The sequence below is a fragment of the Erithacus rubecula genome (genome assembly GCF_903797595.1).
Source record: "Erithacus rubecula genome assembly, chromosome: 18".
Taxonomy (NCBI): Eukaryota; Metazoa; Chordata; class Aves; order Passeriformes; family Muscicapidae; genus Erithacus; species Erithacus rubecula.
In genome coordinates this window covers 3793147-3813629 of record NC_136670.1, presented here as the reverse complement: position 1 = coordinate 3813629, position 20483 = coordinate 3793147, and the positions used below count along the sequence as shown (strand labels likewise).

The 20483-nt window shown below is 45.0% G+C and overlaps 1 protein-coding gene across 6 annotated transcripts in view; it reads right to left on the bottom strand.

The window, feature by feature from the left end:
- Nucleotides 1–1029: 1029 nt before the first annotated feature.
- Nucleotides 1030–20483, bottom strand: part of PTPRT (protein tyrosine phosphatase receptor type T) — a 438156-nt gene continuing 418702 nt past the window's right edge. For all 6 annotated transcript variants that reach the window (XM_079321668.1, XM_079321670.1, XM_079321671.1 and 3 more), the window contains 6 exons: nt 19253–19426; nt 15603–15734; nt 11717–11842; nt 9458–9621; nt 8504–8639; nt 1030–7800 (listed from right to left, as the gene is read on the bottom strand). In XM_079321668.1, coding sequence (XP_079177794.1) covers nt 7747–7800; nt 8504–8639; nt 9458–9621; nt 11717–11842; nt 15603–15734; nt 19253–19426 — 786 coding nt within the window. In that variant the 3' untranslated portion in view covers nt 1030–7746. The remainder of the gene's footprint in view (nt 7801–8503; nt 8640–9457; nt 9622–11716; nt 11843–15602; nt 15735–19252; nt 19427–20483) is intronic.

Below are 20483 nucleotides of genomic sequence, written 5' to 3'. Positions count from 1 at the left end.
TCCAGGGATGCTCAGGGTGGATTTTGGGGTGTCTGTGCAGGAACAGGAGCTGCCCTGGTTCATCCTGGGGGTCCAGCTCAGGATATTCCATGACTCTGTGATTTCTATGGCTCTGTGTCATGGCTTAGGCCCAGCAACAGCCAAGCCCCACATGGCTGCTCACTCATCCCCCTCCAGCTGGATCAGGGAGGGAGTGGGAAGGTTAAAAGCCAGAAAGCTTGTGGGGTGGGATAGAGAGGGAAATCAAAAGCTGTGCAAACAAGGAGAAAGCAAAACAAGGAGCTCATTCCTCACTTGCCATGGCTGGGCAGGCTCAGCCATCCTCAGGAGAGCAGGGCCTTGTCACACTAATTGGGAAGAAAACCCCATCACTCCAAATGTTCCCCTTTTCTCTCTTCCTCCCCCTCTTTATGCATGGTGCCACTTGGTCTGGGACTTGTTTTTGGTCAGTTTGGGTCACCTGTCCTGGCTGTGCCTCCCCAGGAAAGGCCTTGGCCCTGTGCAATCCCTGCTCAGCAATAACAAAAATATCTGTATTATCAACCCTGTGCTCAGCACAAACCCCAAACCCCAGCCCCAAACAGCCACTGGGGAGAGAATTAACTCTGCCCCAGCTGAACCAGCACAGTCTATCTATAGAAACCACCAGAAAAATCTCAGGAACTTATCAGCAATTGTCATTCAGCACTAAGTACCAAGAAAACAATACAGTAATACCTGCTAGAGAGAAAAAATTGCAAAAATATGCTTTGCTCTAACCCATGCTGCTAAGACTGTAATTTTCAAAACTCCTTAGCTCACATCCACAGGCTTTCTGAAAGGACTGACACAAAATCTGCAGCTAGGATGAAGTGCCTGCTGAATTCTCTTTGCTGCTCTTCATCTCCTGAATGACAGCCATGATGCAAAGCCCATCACTGTGACAAGATGCTGGTCTTATTTTATGCAATCACCCCATCATTTCCAGCAGTGCTGCTCACAATGCCCTGCCTCCTCTAAGTGCAAAGAAAAGGCACAAGCACAAGAGTCTCTTAGTAAAACATTAATCTCAGATCACAGATTTATTTTATGGATTTGCAACACAGCCCATATTACAAACATTGTCTGGGAACATTTACAAGAATAAATAAGATGGACTCGCAGTTGTAAAAAAAAGATTACACTTCACTGTAATGTACAGTCAAAAAATATATCTGATATTCATTGACTTGACATTATTTACCTTCCTTCTTTTAAGCTAGAAAGAAAAGACACTGAATGCACAGTGCTGAGAGTTTTGTATTTATATTTTTTTCCTTTTTTTTCGTACGTGCTTTATCTATCAAACATCCAAACTGTACAAGTGAGTTTCACCAGTAATCCATAAAGGCCCAGGGGGAGCAGAGAGGGCAGCATGGCAACAGCAGAGACTCATGCAGCACTCCTCCCTGCCCAAAAACACCTCCAGGGAGCTGCACAGGCTCAGCCAGAGGCAGCCACAGCACTGCCCTGGGAGTGGTGACAAGCCTGGCAAGAAGTGATGCTGCCACTTTTTGATTCTGACAGGGTCGGCACAGGGAGGGAGGAGATTAAATCAGTGTGGGAGCGAATTTTGTCACTGCAGTTAGTCAGGATGGGTTAAGGGATGTGTTAAGGATGCAGCTCAAACTTTTGGCATAGAAGTACAGTGTTGAAATGCTGGCAATGCAAGGAAGGGCTGGAGGGGCAGTGAGGGGCAGTTCCAGTTCTGCTCCAGGTACATGGACATCCAGTTTGGTTTGACTGTCAGCAATGTGACAAACTGACCAGTGTCTGGCCTGGGGGGTCTCAGGGTACCTCAGTTCATGAAAGCTTGTGAAGTGCTGGCCCCACTACCTCTTCCATCCCCCAAAACACACTCCTTTCCATTATTTCACACTAAGAAGATTTCCTGGAGGTCCTCACTGAAAGATGATGTACTCACACAAGGAAATCCATCCCCACAGTGCAGCACACTTGAGCTGTCTCTCAGAGTGTCCCAAAGAGTGGCATTTCAGGGTAACAGATCTGCACTGAAACACTCCTTCTGTGACAATTGCCACTACTAAAGGAACCACTACACTCTAGGGTACCTGTACTTGAAATATCAGGATTGGTCCATAAGAAACATCAAAAGCATCTTCACCCTGTACCACCAGAGTGGCATGGACTGGTTCATGTTTATACTGCTCAGAAACAGCTCATTGAATTGAATTCCAAGAAAAACCATTTTAGCTTGTTCTTTTCCCTTTTCATCATTTTTTTTCCCTGCCAGGAAACACTATGGGAACACCAGCATCTGGCATTCAGTCTGCTGCATTAGTTTGTCTTTTAAGGCTCAGGTTGAAAACAGAATAGTGGTGGAAAATCTGCTGCATGAACTAGGATGGGGATGGAAAGATTAATTTAGATCCCTCATGTTTTTACAAACTGGAAAAGCTGCCAAGTTTTCACATTCTGCTAGTTCAACATTAAACTGTAGAATATTCTGAGCACAGTTTATTTTTTTTTTTTTCACAAGGGAAACTTTTAAAATATTTTAACACAGCAAATAAATGTTATAGACTAGAGGTCACTGGAAGTCAGCAAGTTTCCATCTTTTTTTTTTTTTCCATTACACTCTGTACCATCAGGATTTGGTCTTGGTATATGAAAATGCATGATTCTGCTTGACAGTTTGAGCAAATTGTACATTCTTCAAATATGCATATGAGGGAGATGATTGATACCTTTTCCAAGTCAATGAACAGATCATACATGATGGATTTTCCTTGTGGTCCTTGCCAAAACGTCAGAAATTGGGCTTTGCTCACTATGCTGTTGGCTCACCCTCAAGCAAAAAGAGCTGTAGGTATTTTTGGGACCAGGGAAAGAAAGAGCACTTGCATTGAAGTTGTATATTGTGTATGTATGGCTATAGAAGACTGCAATCTAAGTAAGCAGGAGCACAGGAGGGTTAATAGAATCCTCACTACTCACATCTGTCTCTGACTTAGCTGGCTCCTCCTGTTCCTCTGTCTGGGCAGGGCAGCTGCAATGCTTTCTTCAGCCCTCACTCAGCAAGAATATGGAATTTTTGACCCAATGGCAGTGGTTATGCTGAATAAATGTTGCCACTTTTGCCACATGGCCCCCTTTATTTTCCTAAAAAAATGGGGTTGACTGTCTTTTGTACACCTCAGACAAATTAAAGATTCTCAAATGAAAATGCAGCAGTTTCACACCAAGGTCTTGAGATGCCCATTGCACTGGCTGGAGTGATCACTAAAATTAACTGTGCTGCCAACATCATGGAGTTGGTTGCTCACATTTAGTACAGGACGATGAAGTTTTCCAAGGGGAACTTTTCACTGCATTGCACATCAGGGACCATTCCAGGACTGTGCACTGCTCTGTGATGACTTTACTAAAAATTCTGCAAGTGTGACAGATAGAAGCACCTCATATTTGAAGATTTCTCTCTCAAGCAAATCTTTTATCTTTGTCCCTCAGGATTTATTCCCTCTATCACACTCTGAGTGCTCCATCTCCACAGCACAGAATGTGACATTACCTGTTTTTTATGATCTTGGCAGGAACTCAGAAGAGTAAGAGAGAGATGGGAGCAGCTGTGCAAGAGTGAGAGAGCAAGGTGCAAATTTCCTACCTCTTTCAGGATCCATTTCATCTGCCTTCTCCTCCAATGTTTGGTTTCTCCCAAAGGAGATTTCTCCTCTCCTTCTCCTCCAGATGGAAACTTTTCAGGAGTTTAGCTGCTTCCTGAACCACCTGCTGCAGGAGCCTCTCCTTCCTCTCACTCTGCAGCACACCAAGAGCAGTGGCCAGCAATCCCTGGCTGGAGATTCCCAAGGGAAATCCCACAAACTACTGCCAAAGGGCCTGTGGAAAGTAGATGGAAAAGCCAGTCTAGCATCCACAGGCTTAAATCTACTACTGTGAGGTCTGTGTGGCTGCTGGACTTTTTTTTCCCAGGGAGTTTACAGCTCCAGAATAAAAGGCTAGAAACTATTGATAACCAGTGGGATTCGCTGCTGCAATTACATCCATTAATAATTTAAGGTGTTGGTTACCCCCCATATGAGATAGTGACCCCAAACCATGTTTCTACTTCCTTGTATTTCAGACCAAACTCTACATCAACTCTGTGCTATCACAAACAGCTCCCCCTCACCTCTGAAGGATGTCTCCATGGGAATAAGTTCATCTTCATTATGTCCATTCAAATATTGTCAATATGACATTTTTTCCAGCCTAAAATTCAATCACTGAGGAATTCACCTTTTTTTTACTGCACATTATCACTTTTCATCCACAGCAGGGAATGCTCAGGCTGAAAAGCTCACTATTAATCCTTCCAGGAGTGAGAAAACCTCCTTTATCTCATCTCATAGTTTCTTTCTTTCCCCATGAAAACAAACCCATCGCCCATAATCTTGCTTCAAACACATTACCTACTTCACTATGGGTTGTTCTCCAGGGTTTCATCTACCTCAAGGTAATAAAGTGATTTAAAGTGAGCTTTTCCACACAATTCCCTTCATCATTAATTCACACTTGGCATATATGCACTGTGCAGGGAGGAACAGCATGAAGATCCCTGAGCCAACACAGACTGGAGCTGGGTCAGTCCCCAAAAGCACCATAACTGCAGGAATTTATAACAGTTTGGCAGCACAGTCTGCAGTGTCTGCTGAGCATCTTTCCATATGGGTTCTGGGCTGGACATCAGAACTTCAGACACATGGTTGAGTGGCCACATAATAAGCTGTGACTAACAGTTGGGCTGTGGTAACCAATATTTGCATTGAACTCGTATAAAATGTAAAATTGAGCTTAAATACCTTTCCCTGCACTTTGTGCCAACATCACTTGGCATTTGCAGAAGGCTGAGGACACAGTGAGCTGCTGATACAGGTATCTGACACTTTAGCAGTGTTTTTCATACCATAAAACACATCCAAACCTACCTCCAGACCCTAAACCACTGCACTGCCAGTGCTGTTCTGCTCTGCTCATCCCACACCTCATTCCCCTCACTCACACACCCCTCCTGTGGGCTTAACTCTGGCATTTCAATCCACTGTCTTTGAAGTTTAGCCTAAATTACCTCCTACACTTCACACCTCAGTGATGCTGGCACTCCTTTACCTCTCTGTTCCCTTATCCCAGCTGTCACCCTCAGTGCTGGCTTCACTCCCCAAAGTCACAAGGGAGACCTGTCACTGTGCTACTTTCCATGTAAAATTAACTGAATGCTAAATACTAATTAATACTGATTCATATTTTCATTGTATCCACAGGGAGTGGTTCCCTTTGGCTTTTTGGAGACAGCAGAGTAAAAAATGCTTTGCTGACTTGTAGTTTCTTCATACCTGGGCAGTTGTTGAAAAATCCCATCCTGAGTTTAGAATTCCCTCTTCCTTTTTCTCTCCCAACACCTGACCTACACTGTTCCATCCACACACCTCTAAACAAAACACCAATATTAGACTTTTCCTCTCACTTTTATCTCCTAGTTTCACTTTGCCTTACAAAGTTATGGTTTGGTTCTTTTTTCTTTTTTTTTTTTTCCTGCTGAATTATGTTGTACAGTTGCAAAAAGAAAGAAAACCAATTCAGACCAGTAGCCTGTCCCTTGAGATGCCAGACACCCACCAACAGCCTCAACTGGAAGTAAAGTTGATTTCATTATTTCTTTTTTTGCTGTCAACAGAAAGGACCAACCAGAAACAGCTCTTGTGAGAAGGTGGTTCAGGATCAGTTAAGACTTTCATGATACTAAAGCCAAGAATCCAAAGCTCCTTAGAAAAACCCCAGGTGGTTCAGCATCCTTTGCTTATCAGGAGGGGTGCTAATGAAACTCCAAGCATCCTTCCCTAGGCTGGTGCAGGTCCTGGTGGATGGCAATGGTTTGCTTGGTACTGCTGTGTCTGAGCCAAGAGCTGCTTCTGCCAGATTTCATTTCCATCCCTCCTGATCAAGGTGAGGGTGTGACTACTGAAGAAATAATGACCATAAAGCAAAAGTGCCTCTTGAATTCATAGACAGAATTAGCAAAGCATTTAGAACTTCTGGCATGTGCTAGGCATGGGCAGGACAGAGCTCCCAGCAGCCTCTGGAAACTACAGGGTGATAAGGAAGCTGGAGTTTCCTTCAACTCTTACCTTCAGTCTATCTTTTAGCAAGAATTTGAAGAACCCTATGCCCCAGAATCTAATTTACACACAGAGCAACCTCATATGCCACATCCTCAAGATAAATAAATGGCTAAATTGAAATACTAATTATTGTAAAGTCTTGTTCATTCAATTATTTTTTCCTCAAGATTACCCTGCAGACCTTAGTGATTAACTACTTAAACATACTTTTTTAGAAAAGCAATTTCTTAGCAGCTAAGAAGTCAGAATGAGATCCAGAACTGTGGCAAAACACATCTGGTGCTTGTTTCAGAGTAGGAGATTTGCACAGGCATTTTTGCAGAATAAAACAAAAGCTGTTTTGCTTAAGAAGAGAAGTTGCTGTGCTGGGCTAACATTTCCCTTTACAGGTGTCAGAATAGGTTTTTGTGTATGTACATCACCTTTCCTACAGATCCTATGGGTTACAACTTTGAAGCTTGTAGGGCCTGGAAATAGTGAGGAAATCTTGCCCAAAACCAATTTTAAGAACCTTCAGACATTAAACTCTAGAGCAGAAACTTTCTTTGCTGTCTGCTTGCACAGTGCCTAGTTCAGCAGGGTCCTGGCATAACTAGGGGTCCTAGGTTCTACAGCAATACAAATAATAAATAAAAAATAATCCTACATAGTATATGAGCAATAACACCTACTTCATACCCTGTTTGTCAGACACACTGCACCCCAGCTAGTACTTGGGAAATGTGGTAACCAAGTTTCTGAATTTGTGAGATAAATGCCATTTGTTTGATGTAAATTTTTAACCTTCAGGTTCAGGTGGCTGGGAAACTCCTCAACAGCTTCACCAGCAATGAAAGGACACAGACCAGAGGGATGGAACTGGGTCATGCACAGCCCTGGAAGTTGAGCAGAAACTGGGAGGAGATATTTGTGTGGAGGCAGTGAATCCATGAACAGCTTCTCATCTCCACCATCTATTCTCATGCTAAAAGGGACTAGATTTGGGAAGAGAATTCCAGTGTAGTCTTTTTTTTTTTTTTTTTTTTTTTTTTTCTTTGTGTGTGTTGGCCTTTTCATTTGGAAAAACAAATAAAAGGAAACAGATAAGGTAGACAAATTGTAATGAAACATTTCATGTATCCCCTATGGCTATCTCATTTTTCCCAAATGACTGCTGCATGAAATTAAAAAAATTAAAAGACTGGGATTTGAGAACAAAATTATAAATTAAAAAGGAGACATTTAAAAGAGAATTTCCTAAGGGTTTCATTCCTTCCCCACTCTGCAGCAAGCAGAACAAAAACACAATCCAAAAGAGGAGAGAAGTCAGAGGGGATTAGAAAGTCCAGTCTTTCAGCCTGTCTCCCATTTTGCTAATTTTTACAGTAAGTTATTTAAGAAGCAGTAGATGTTCCAATAGAAAGCAGGCAGCAGCACACACAGGCATCATCTCCTCCTTCCAGTGAGGTCTCTGCAACCTCAGTCTCTTGCTGAGAAGGAAGGAGAAGTTTTCCTTCCCACACTTGTTCCTGCCTTCCAGTGTGGGACAGGGGAGAAGCATCCGCCAGAGCTCGGGGTCTGGCACATCGTGGGGTCCCCTCCCTTTGCTGGGCTAAAAGGAGCTCAAGTATTCCAGTGCAACCTCGTATACAAATTTATACTGTTCCTGAAAGAGACACAAAGGGATGGCATTAGGATAGGGGGAAATTCCTCAGAGCCTCCTTCTACAAGCAAAAATTCCTCCTTCTCTCTTTCTTACAGCCTTTGGCAGGAGCAGGCAAACACTGGTTGTGTTTCTGAGTGATCCTGAGCAAGCATGGCTGGGAGTGGAAGAGAAAAGCACTCAAAGAGAGAGCACCAGTCTGGACTACTCATTATTTGCCTCCAGCCCTCACTGCACGTGCTGCTTTTGAGGCATGAACTCAGTGTGATGGATGGAGATGACTGAATTCAGGATAGTTTAATCTCCTGGGCTGCAGGGAGCCAGGCCTGGGGGCTGGACTGTTCTTCCTTCTTGGGTTCAAAACATGTCATAGCGTCCAGCACCGGGCTGGGCGGGAGGACAAATCCCTGCATGGACAGGAGGACAAATCTCACTCTTCCCACAGCCATGGTGACAGCCCTGTGGGGTTTGACCTCCTGAGGCAGCTGGGACACAGGGTCCGTCACTCTGCCAGGGCATCCCCTCTTCTCAAAAGGAGAAGCAGGAAGATTCACTGAACATGCTAAAACAGGACCAGTTTTGATTCTGGTGTCTTCATGTCCCCATCTATTTTCACTCATCCTGAACTAAGCCATTTTGACATTTCCTTACCTATCCTGAATCCCTTGCACACACTGGGAGGGGAGTGAGCAGAAAAAAGCCTTACCAGTGACTCCACCATGTTGGATTTGTTATTCCGTAGCGTTTTCACTATGTGGAACACATCGATGATGTTCTGCTGTTGGATCATTTCACACACACTGCAGATGGCACAGAAGGTGCCGCTGCGCCCTCCACCATTCCTGGGAGCAGGAGAGAAGAGCTGAAGGTAGAGCTGGTGGGGCTGAGGGAAGGACAGCACACACAGCTCACACCCCATGGACACTGGGGAAGGTCTCTGATGTAAGGGCTGGTCATGGATGTTTAGTGATTTGTATCCTAAAGGGGCTCCAGGAGAGCTGGAGGGGGGTTTGGACAAGGGCACAGAGTGACAGGATAAGGGAAATGGTTTCCCACTGCCAGAGGGCAGGGATGGATGGGATATTGGGAAGAAATTCCTCCCTGTGAGGGTGGGCAGCCCTGGTACAGGGTGCCCAGAGAAGCTGTGGCTGCCCCTGGATCCCTGGAAGTGTCCAAGGCCAGGTTGGACAGGGATTGGAGCAGCCTGGGACAGTGGAAGGTGTCCAAAAGAACTGAGTGGTGTTTCCAAACCATTCTGTGAGTCTGTGAAAGTGGAGAGCTGGAACAGGGGCAGGGCTAAGGGATTCCTTGAGTGGGGGACAGGGAAGCTCAGGGAGTGCAGTGCTGCAAATCCCTGCTCTGGGCTCACAGCAGCTCTGTGCTCAGAAATGGGTCCATGGCAGAGTTGCTTCAGCTCTGTCTGGCCTCCAGTCCAGAGACCTACAACATACCAGTGGTCTTGGAGCTATTTCTCACTGCAATCACAACAATCCCTGTCCAGGATACTATAATGCAGTACAATATTCAACTTGAAGTGCATTACAAATGTACTTTAACTCCACTGTCCCCAGCTGAAGCCTGGCAAACCACCAGATTTCCAGATCGAGTTGTCTCCACCCAGCACCACGCGTGGCTGCAGGCATTCCCCAGCCCCACTTACAGGCAGTGGACCACAGTGCGCCCGTCCCTGCCGTCGTACTGCTCCTGCCACTTCTCCAGCCTCCTGACCACCTTCAGCAGGGAGCGTTTGGAGGGAGGGGTGTCCCTGTAGGCGGGCCAGCCGATGTACTGCAGGTGCTGCACGATGCGGTACCCGTCCTGCGGCTGAACACAGAGCTGCTCAGGGCTGGGGGCAGCAGGGGCAGGGCTGGCAGCACTGCTCACACAGCCCCTCCCCTCTGCACCTGCAGCACTGAGCTGCTCAGGGCTGGCACTGTGTTGGGTTGATGTGCCCAGCAATGTGCATCTGTCACCACCTGCTGCAGCCGGGTGGGGCAGTGCCCCTGATCTCCTGGCACATATTATCTGCTAATGGACCATCTTTAAATCAGCTGGGGCAATCATCTTTATCTTTCCACAGCCCATCCTCCCTCCAGGAGATATCATTTGCTGCTGGCCCATTGAGTCCCAGTGCATGACTGATAAAATTCCATCATCCCACTGGGAGATGCTCCAGCCAGGGGAGGAGCCAAGCCTTTCCTACCCAGAGAAAAACTGAGATTTTGGACACCAAGACAACCTTCTTTCCACTGGATTCCAGAGGAAAGCCAGACCTTTCCACATAATCCCTGGAGCTTCAGAGGAAAACTGCCCCTTCTCCAGGAGCACTGCTCCAGCTGAACCACATCTGCCACTGCAGGAGGATGCAGCCACCATTGAATGGGACTGCTGCCACCACCCTGACTGACTGACGGGTGTCAGCTTGGATTCTGACTTTGGCAGTATTGTGATTGCTCTTTGCAATACTGTATTTCTATTTTAATTTTCCTAGTAAAGAATTGTCATTCCTAATTCCCCTATTTTTGCCTGAGAGTCCCTTAATTTCAAAATTATAATAATAATTTGGAGAGAGGGGGTTTACATTCTCCATTTAAAATAGAATCTCCTGCCTTTTTTGGCAGACACCTGTCCTTCAAGCCAGGGCAGGGACAGGCACAGGGCAGGGTTGGGAGCACTGCTCACACAGCACCTCCTCTCTGCACCTGCAGCAGCACTGCTGGTGCTCCCCTCCACTCTGGGCACCTGGCACAGTGCAGAAACAAGGGCTTTTCTCTAATTATTATGGAGCCAAGCAGACACCGAGTGCACAGGACCCTTATTTCATTTCCAGAATAAAGTTTCATCAAACTGCACAAACAGATCAAATGTGTCTTTCCTGGTTGACTGGGCTATGCCATAAGATGTAGAGGCAGCCCTCAAGAATTCTCTGGGGATTTTGGAGGGAAAGGATCCTCACAAATTTGCTGGCAGTGGTCGTGGTGTTGGACATGGATGAGTGCAGAGAGCTGGGAGTGCACAGCACCTGCCCTGCCAGCTCTGCATCCATGGGCCAGCTCCATCTGAGTCACAGAGCCTTGGTCTCACAGGTTTTATGACCCCCAGGCTCTCCTGGGACACAGGAAGGTATCTAATATCCAAACAATTTATCAATTTCTGTGGCTGGGCCACAAGGTTCCCTCTACAGTGCCACTCCTGAACTGCTGCACAGGCTCTGACCATGCAGACACTGATGTGTTAAGCTGCATGGAAATATAATTTGCAGAGCATGCTTCCATTTCTGACTAGAAAAAATGAAAGAGGAGCAACAAAGGAAACATAATCAATCTGGGAAACAACTAATGAGAGAAAAATCCTCTGCTGAAGCCCTTTCCTGCAGCCCTGAAGTTGGATTGCCAGGGCTCAGTGTGCAGATAAACTTTGTTTCTATCATTTCAGCTGTCCTGGGGCTCAGGGACACAGACAAAGAGTTGCTTACAGAAATGGCAGTTGCTTATTTATAGGGAAGGCAGTGGCAATTGGGAATCCCAGTCTAGCCAGTAAACATTGCATCTGTCTTCAGAGATGCTGCCTGGGAGCTGACAGATGGAAAGCTGCTGACACCATCCCAGTTTATTTCCTGCAATACTGATGGCTTTATATCGGCTACTAAGTGATGAATTGTTCTCAAATATACACAGAAAAATGTTCACCATTTAAATACAGATTTTCAGCTCATATCATCCACTTGCTGCCTTCAGCCAAGAGTCCTTTAGCAATGCAGGCTGATTAAATGTTAATTAAAGGAAGTAGCTGCAGTGGAATTTCATTCCTAGGTGAGAGATTCTGTATTTCTAAACCACAAGTCTTGGCTCTGCCTCTTCCTCGAGCCAAAATGTGTTTTTGAGCATGACTAGAGAATGTGGTATTTCCCCTCTCTTACCCTGGCCATGTTGCAAATCCGGAATATCCGGTTGATGATATCTTCATCAATGTCTGCTGAAACAAACTCCACTTGGATTGGGCCATAACAACAGGATGTCTTCTCTGGCCAGTACTGCATGCAGAGCTAAGGAAAAACACAGAACCAACAGAAATCTTAATTATTAACATATCCTGTCATACCTTTTGAATCTATAACCAGCTCAAAATCCATCACCGATCTTGTATATTGTGGCTTTGTTCAGAGAAGATCTCATTCTAGCTCAGTAAAACATTTTATATCCTGAATATGAAGAAAAAAAAAAAAAAGTTAGGGCCTAGACTCTTCTTCCTCTTTATTTTTGTATGAACACAATTTGGAACTGATTGAATTCTGGGTCTCGAGGTGCACAGAAAGTGGCTGACCAAATGAAGCTTCTGTAAGGGTAGAGATTTAACAGGAACATTAAAAGATTTGTGTCTGTAGATAAATTTTAATAGGAACTATAGAGATTTGGTGAAAATGAGAAAACAGTACAGGCACCAAGAAAATTAATCTTAATTCAAACAAACTGAAATGTCTTTTTCTTCTGTAAGATAAACTTTTTTGTTTTCTGGCTCTACCAGAGAGCAGGGAAAGGAGAGTGGGTTTGTTCTGAGAGCAACAAGAGCAACTCTGGTTTCAGGGTGAAGCACAACTGCACCTCTGAAGTTTGTGAAGCAGACTGGGAGGTTTTTTTCTTGTGCTGATATTACTGAGTTGAAGGGACAAAAAGCACCCTGTGCACACAAATTACAATCTAAGGATTTTAAATCCAGCTGGAAATAGATCATGGCACAAAAATATTTTACTTGAGATCTCATTAGCAGTTTCTGCTAAGATTGTATTTCTTTGTGGTTTTTTTCTTCCTATTTTCAAGTGTAATTTTGTACAAGTTTTGAAACCCCCAGATGCTCATTTGAACTCGAGCTTTTCAAGTTCAATCACTGCCAGCAACAACGCTGAGTGTGTGCATGCGACTGCATTAATTCTGCTCTCCTGTTCTTGCTTTGATCATACAGGATTGAAATTGGGTGGGATATTCACACTGTCTTATGCATCTTTGCCCTTGTTAGTTTTTCAAGATTAAGCAAGCCAGCCAAGACCACACAAGCAAGTCCTTTGAAGGGTTTCTTTACTCTTCATGCAGACTTCCAAGCTGCCTAGTGATCTCCTCTCAAAGCACCTGTCCCACAGGCAGGCAGATGTGAGCTGAGCAGGAGCTTTAGCAAACAACCTCAAGGTGCACTGGAAAGCAGGAAAAGATTAAACCTTTCCTTAGCATGGAAAAGTTGCTTCTCCCACAGCAGGCCTGTGCATGGCCACCTCTCCAAACCCCCAGGTGTGTACACTGCTGGAAAGTGCCTGCTGTGTGCTCTGGCCTCCCCAGGGGTTCATTTGCCTTTTCCCTGCACTCAGGGCACAGCTTGGGATCTGGTACTGCTGAACAGACAGGCAATGGCATCACTGCAGCCACAGTGCCAAGTGCCCCTCCAGAAAACTCATCTCCAAAGGCATCTGGTGATCTGCTAGAGGGTGGGAGGGACCTGCAGAGAGATCTGGATTGATGGGCTGGAGGCCACTCAGTCACACAATGGGTGTGTGTGATTTGAAGGGCAACAGAGCTGGGGAAGGGTCTGGAGCCCCCAGGAACAGCTGAGGGAGCTGGGGGGGCTCAGCCTGGAGCAAAGGAGGCTCAGGGGGAAATCCTCTCACTCTCCACAACTCCCTGAGGGTGCAGCCAGGTGGGGGACAGGCTCTGTTCCCAAGGAACAAGGGACAGGATGAGAGGAAACAGCTTCAAACTGTGCCAGGGGAAGTTTAGATTGGATATTGAGAATATTTTGTCACTGGAAGAGTGGTCAGGCAATGTCACAGCTGTCCAGAGCAGTAGTGGAGTCACCACCCCTGAAGGATCTAAAATATGTGTTGATGTGGTATTTGGGGACATGGGTTAAGGGTGGCCTTGGTAGTGCTGAAATAACACTTGGACTCGATGATCTTAAAGGTCTTTTCTACCCCAAATGCTTCTATGATATCAAATTGTCTCACAATGTCCTGGTAGCTCATAAAATACAAACTTTAAAATCCTCCTTAACTCTCAGTGCCACCTGGGTGTTCTGGCATTGGCTGCACTGTCAGGGAGGTGACACCATGATACAGAAACTGTCAAAGTGACTTCATGCACTGCCAAATCCCCTTTTCTGTGCCTACAGACCACATCACAACAGCAAAAGTTTGCTAGGAAGAAACTAAGCTTTGTGCAGAAAGATAGTCACAAGAATAACACTGGCTGGGGCTGAAAGGTTTGTGTTTTCCCAGAGCCAAGTGTGAGAAAGTGTGTCATTTCCAGAAAAAGCTGGGGTTTGCTTTGAAGTGTCAGGGAAAAAAAGAAAAAAAGGGGTGAGCTTTGTCTCTGGATTCAATGCCAAGGTGCAAAAATCAGGGAGGGTGGATGGGAGAGGAAAACAGAAGATACAGAGGAGCTCTGGCTCCTCACAGAGTGGGGGGCTCTGCAGGGCACCAGGAGAGCCCACTGCTGAGCAGAGCTGCCCTGGGGAACCCCAGAGAGCTGCCCTGATGGGACATCCCCTTCAGGACTGGGGTGATTGGCTTCTCCATCACCATCCAAAAAAGAGACCAATAATTCCCTGCCTTCAAGTGTGGCAAGAGACAAATGAAAAACAAAACCAACTATTGAGGGCTCCTCTCCTGCCATTGAACAAAGGCTGTAATGGGTGAATTAACCATGCCAAATGTACTCTCCACACAAATTGCATGATTACACCTTCTGAAAGCTGCAATCCTCTGCCACCCATCAGCAAGGTGGCTGGAGACACCAGGGCAGGAGGAATGGCAAAAGCTCCTCCTTGGCAAGTTCAAATCCTGAAAATAATGCTGTGTCCACTAGCTAAAACCCAACTTAGACATGGAATTGAAAATGAAAAATAAAGAGATAGAAGGATTATATTGTCCTCAAACTGTGCAAAGCACATTTCTCAGTATTACAGAATCATACTGGAAATCTCAGGGGGAAGATCCTTCAAATTATTTCAGCTCTCTTGGTTTTATTCCTCTGGAAGTGCTATGTGTAAAAGGGAAGCATGAAGCACCCTGAGGCTGTGGTAGGGAGCATTTTCCTGAACCAAACACAGACAAAAATATGAAAGGGGAGAAAGTGGGTTTGGGAGGGAAATTTTAGCCTGCAAACATGAAGTAAGTCTGTAATATATAAAGTATGTATATAAAACTTTTTGATACTTTAAAATATATCTATTTTTCATAATGTTTAACATCAAATAGATCAAAGTATTTATATAGTAAATGGGGAGACATTATAGCAACTTTCCAGTACACGACAGGGGCTTACAGGAAGGCTGGAGGGGGATTTTCAGAAGGATAGGGAGTGATAGGGAAAAGGGCAATAGCAGTAAGTGAAGGAAGGCAGATTAGATGGACTATCAGGAAGAAATTCCTCCCTGTGAGGGTGGGCAGGGCTGACACAGGGTGCCCAGAACAGCTGTGGCTGCCCCTGGATCCCTGGCAGTGTCCAAGCCAGGCTGGACAGGGTTTGGGGCACCTGGGACAGGGGAAGGTGTCCCTGACATGGCAGGGGGTTGTAGTAAAATGGTCTTTAAGGTCCCTTCCCATCCAAACCCTTTTATAATCCCTGTTAATTACAATAAGTATTAGCTAACAAAGAACCAGACATATGCACTTACTCTCCCTTAAAACCCCAAAACATCACTTACTACTTTCCAGCTCCCCCTCATTTATTTCTGGGGGTGGGAGGGCACCAGAAAATGGCAGCAGGGATTCTGCTGGATTTGAGAAGGGAGTGCCATGCCAGGAGTGAAGAGCCACTCACCTGAGCTGCATCCATCTCGTTGAGCATCACCACAGAGGAGCAGTTGTAGTCAAACACCAGCCTCCAGAAGTCTGCAATGGTGTTGGGCAAGGGGTGCTGGGTGACAATGAAGGCAGCAGGTTGCTTGTGGCTCTAACAAAAGAATAAGATTAGTTAAAAAAAAAAAAAAAATCAATCAAGTTTTATTCAAAGGAATATTATACCCAGGAGGCTGTGGGGAGGCAATCTGAGGCATTTAACCAGATTATACAAATCACATCTCCTGCTCTTGTTATCGCTCCACAATGAATGAACGCCTCCTAATGGGATTCTTTTGCTCCCAATAAAGACATTTCATTAAAGAAGTGTCACAAGACCAGAGATTACCCAAATCAATTATTTATATTTTGAGACTCAGCAAATAATGCTAATTCTACTATTACTACTAGTATGACTATCAGTAATATTAATAATTGGAAGGAAAGCAGCAGGAAGCCAATGCTCTGCTTTGTGCTGCAGTGGCCTCGGGGATCTCCAGAAGGGATTAGCCCTGTCTGCTGTGGCTGCCTGGGGGTGCAGTGTGACAGAGGTGGCACCTCTGGATCCCAGCCATCCTTTCTAAGCTCATGGGGCAGCATTCAGAGCCTGTGACACTGGCATTCAATTCCTGATGTTATTCTTTCACCCCAAAAAGACGCCCTGACTTCAGTCTCCCTAAGCATGGGTGGAGCTGTGCTCCCAGCCTCTGTGGGGCCAAATTAATGAATGTTTGTTAGGCTCACAGGGATGAAAGGCAGCAAGCTGAAAACTTTATCACTTCCCAACCATAGCAGGCAAGGCTGAAATGAGCCTGGAAACTGCACAGTCCTTTGTGCTGCACATCTGTGGAGCAGACTTGAATCAAAAGGCACGCTAATTCTGAGGTAATGAAAACAAAAAAGCACAAAAAAATCCCTCCAGTGGAATAAAATTTTGGATTTAAAGTAAAGAAATAAATAAAATCCTAAAATATTAAACTGCCCATTGTGAGGGTTTGCCTTTTCTCCTCCATGTGAGGCAGATGTGGGTGGAAGTGCTGAGCAGGCCACGCTGGAAAAAAGGAACTTCTGAGGAAGTTGATGGGACATGATGTAGAGAGAAGGACAAGGAAGTAATTTATTGGGAAATTTTAGTTTGGAATGGACTTTTGTCTTTCTTATCTCTTTTGTCTTTTTCCCCACTCTGCATTCCACATCTAGAAACACCAGAATGGGTCAAAAGTTAAGTACACCAGACCAGTGGTGGCAACAGAGTGGCAGATAAAATAGTGAGGTTTATCACATAACTAAACACCAGAATGTTCCTGCTATGGTTTTTTTCATGATCTGCCAGCAGCAAACCTAGCTAAACTCTTGGCTGAAGGATTTGACATTAGGAGAAAAAGAAACCCACCCCAGCTCTTTGCTAGAGGGAAGGAACCAGGTTCACTGTTTTATCTCAAAGGGAATTCAGAGGTGTGAATTACTCATGCAAAAGAACATATGTGGGATTATGGGAGAATGATGATGTCAGGGACACACAAATTCATGGTTTTCTCCAAACCCCATGGATTAAACACAAATCTATTATCACTTCTTCATGATTGACTCATGATGTGATTTAAGTCTCATTTTTTAAGGATTATGTTCCATTGTTTTGGGGGAAGCTGAGGGACAGTTTTGCTTCTTTCAAGGCAATATGGGATGCAGGGAGTCCTCTAAGAGTCCCTGCTTAGCACAAGACTTCACACACAGATCTGTCCTCAGCAAGAACAGCTATGAAAATGTAAGATTCTGGCTGTTCCCGTGATTATTTTTGTCCCCAAAACTTCCTGAATCCTTTATGGAAAGATAAAGGAGAGTAAAAGAACATCACAGTGGCTGAATTTCAATGACAGGTGAAAAATTGTTTTGTACTTAAAAAAATTAATCCACAGGAATTTTGTGGGGAAGGATACAAATATTTGCAAAGTGATTTCAGGTAATGAGGGCTGAGATGTACAAACATTCCCCATCCCCAAGAAACCAAAGACTGGATTGTGCTTCTGCTGATGTGCAAAAGCCCTAAACACACTTTAAAAAACAAATTTGCTTAGGCATGTTTGCAATGAAAAGCATCACAATCTTGCTGAAAAAAATCTGAAATAAATTCTGTGACATTTGACTGAATATCTTAAATGCAATAATATCACTCTATCCCAAAGACTGAAGAACAGACAAAATTAAAAAACAGATACCCTGCTGCTGCCAGGGAAAAAATGATGGCATTTCACCCTGGATCATATTTACACATACTCCAACTGCAATAATTAGTGGCTTTAAAGACATCTGTGTCCAAAGGCAGCACAGCAAAAAGCCATCAACATAATTCATCCTCCACAAATGACCCATGCTGTGAGATTCCAGGCTATAAACAAAACAAGGGAAAACGCCTTTGGACAGAGTCACATCAGCTCAACTCACATCCTGTAGCCTGAAAATATTTTGCACATCTGATCCCTGCACTCCCACATTCTTAACTGCATAAGATCAAATCAATCACTCGCTTCACACTGCAAATTATCCTTTCCAAAGAGCTGACCTGGCAAACATTTCTCTCGCCAATGGATATAAAAACCAATGTATGGGCAGAGCTGTCCCCCCACTTTTTTGTGCGTCTACCTTTCTGTCATCCAGCCTCAGACTGAGGGATGCCTTTGCCAAAAAATTTTGTACCAATGTGGTGCAGAACTGGGGCATGTGATCACAGAATAACAGAATGGAACAGAATATGCTGAGTTGGAAAGGACCCTCAAGGATCATGGAGTCCACGTCCTGGCCCTGCACAGCACCATCCCTAAGAGTGCCCAAAACTGTTGTCTGAAAGCTTCTTGAACTCTGCCAGGCTGGTGCTGTGACCACTTCCCTGGGATAATCATAGTCTAGAGGACATATTCTGGTGATGAAAATTCATGTCCTTTGCCCAGTTTGGAGATACCAGACTCAGAAATTACAGCTAACTAGGTTTTTTCTTTAGCTCCATTCTCCCAGAAAAGCATGATGAAAGTGGATGTATAATGCCAGCCATGGGTTTATGGACAGAATCATGAATGGGATGGGACTGCTGTGGAACACGTCTCGAGCTGTTTATTTCCAGCATCAGTCTCAGCATCCCATGGTTGGGATAATGGGAAAATGCCAGCAGCTCACATCCTCAGCAGCAGCCACAGAGCTTGGTGGCTCTTTAAAACTTTAAAACTTTTTTGACCAATCACAAAAAGTAAAAGCATACTGACAGTACTTTTATCCAACCACTATAAGTACACACACCTTTGGTTAAAAAAATGCTTGCTTATTTTGAATATTATACCTGCTTGTAAGCCTTAAAATGCAATGCACAGAGCTTCATTATTAAACTCAGACCTTCCTAATATCTTGCTAGATATACTTTTCTGCAGTGTGGGGAGTTGTTCTAGCCAAGTGTTAATACACAGACCATTGTTTATTTGTCCTTGCTGCCTACATTTCATGTAACTTTTCTGCTGACAAATCTTACGGCTGCAACTTAATTGCAGCTCTGCTGTTTCTGAAGCTGCTTTTTGCAGCTTCCCCAAAACCCTATTTTAAGGATTCCCGCGGACAACCCCACGCAGGGCGTGGCAGAGCAGTGCTCACATCCATGAGGGCAGCATTGATGTAGTTGCTGGACTCTCCATCCACGGAGATGAGGAAGGGCAGGCAGCGGTCCAGGGGCAGCACGTCCATGCAGCGGTTCTTGTCGTGGTTGCGCGGCAGCAGCCCGATGCTGCAGTCCTCCGGCCGCACCCGCGGCGTCACGATGTTCAGGGTCTGCAGGCAGGGGGACAGGGACACAGAGCCTCAGTGCCTGCAGCTCACTGCAATGCCACTGCACACTGTTTGTGTCTCAGGTCGCAATGCAGGATGTGGCCAAAAGTGTGTATCTATCACCGTCTGTGAAACCAGCTGGGGCAGTGACCCTTATCTCCGGGGGAGATATCCTCTGTTAATGGGCCAGCTGTTAAAACCAGGTGGGGCAGTCATCATTATTTTTTCCACAACCCATCCTCACTCCAGGGAGATATAATATGTTAATGGGCCATTAAGTCCCACTGCATGACTGATAAAATTACATCATCCTACTGGGAGATCCTCCAGTCAGCAAAGGAGCAAAGCCTTTCCTACCCAGATAAAATCTGACATTTGGAACATCAGAGCAGTCTTTTTCCACTGGATTCCAGAGGAAAGCTGAACCTTCCCACATCATCCCTGGAGCTTCAGAGGGAAACTGTACCTTCTCCAGGAGCACTGCTCCAGCTGAACCACATCAGCCACTGCAGGAGGATGCAGCCACCATTGAATGGGACTGCTGCCACCACCCTGACTGACTGACGGGTGTCAGCTTGGATTCTGACTCTGGCAGTGTTTTGGGATTGTTCTTTGTAATACTGTATTTCTATTTTAATTTTCCTAGTAAAGAACTGTTATTCCAAATTCCCCTATCTTTGCCTGAGAGCCCCTTAATTTCAAATTATAATAATTTGGAGGGAGGGGGTTTACATTCTCCATTTCAAGAGAGGCTCCTGCCTTTATTGGCAGACACCTGTCCTCCAAACCAGCACAGTTTGTTTTAAAGGGACTCAGAGTAGCAGAGCTCTGGCTGTTTCCTATAGGTAAACCCTTATTGTGTAAGGGCCTTGTTACCCTTGTAAAATCCTGGCTCAGTCCTGCTACTTTAGCTAAGCAGGAAAGGACTGTGGGAAAGAGACTCAGCTGAATTAGAGGTAGAAAAACAAGTTACAGAACCATTACGTACTCATATTGTGGTTTATGGTGGTTGGTTGAATTGTATTTGTTGTGTTTAAATGGGATGGAACTGATTATGGGG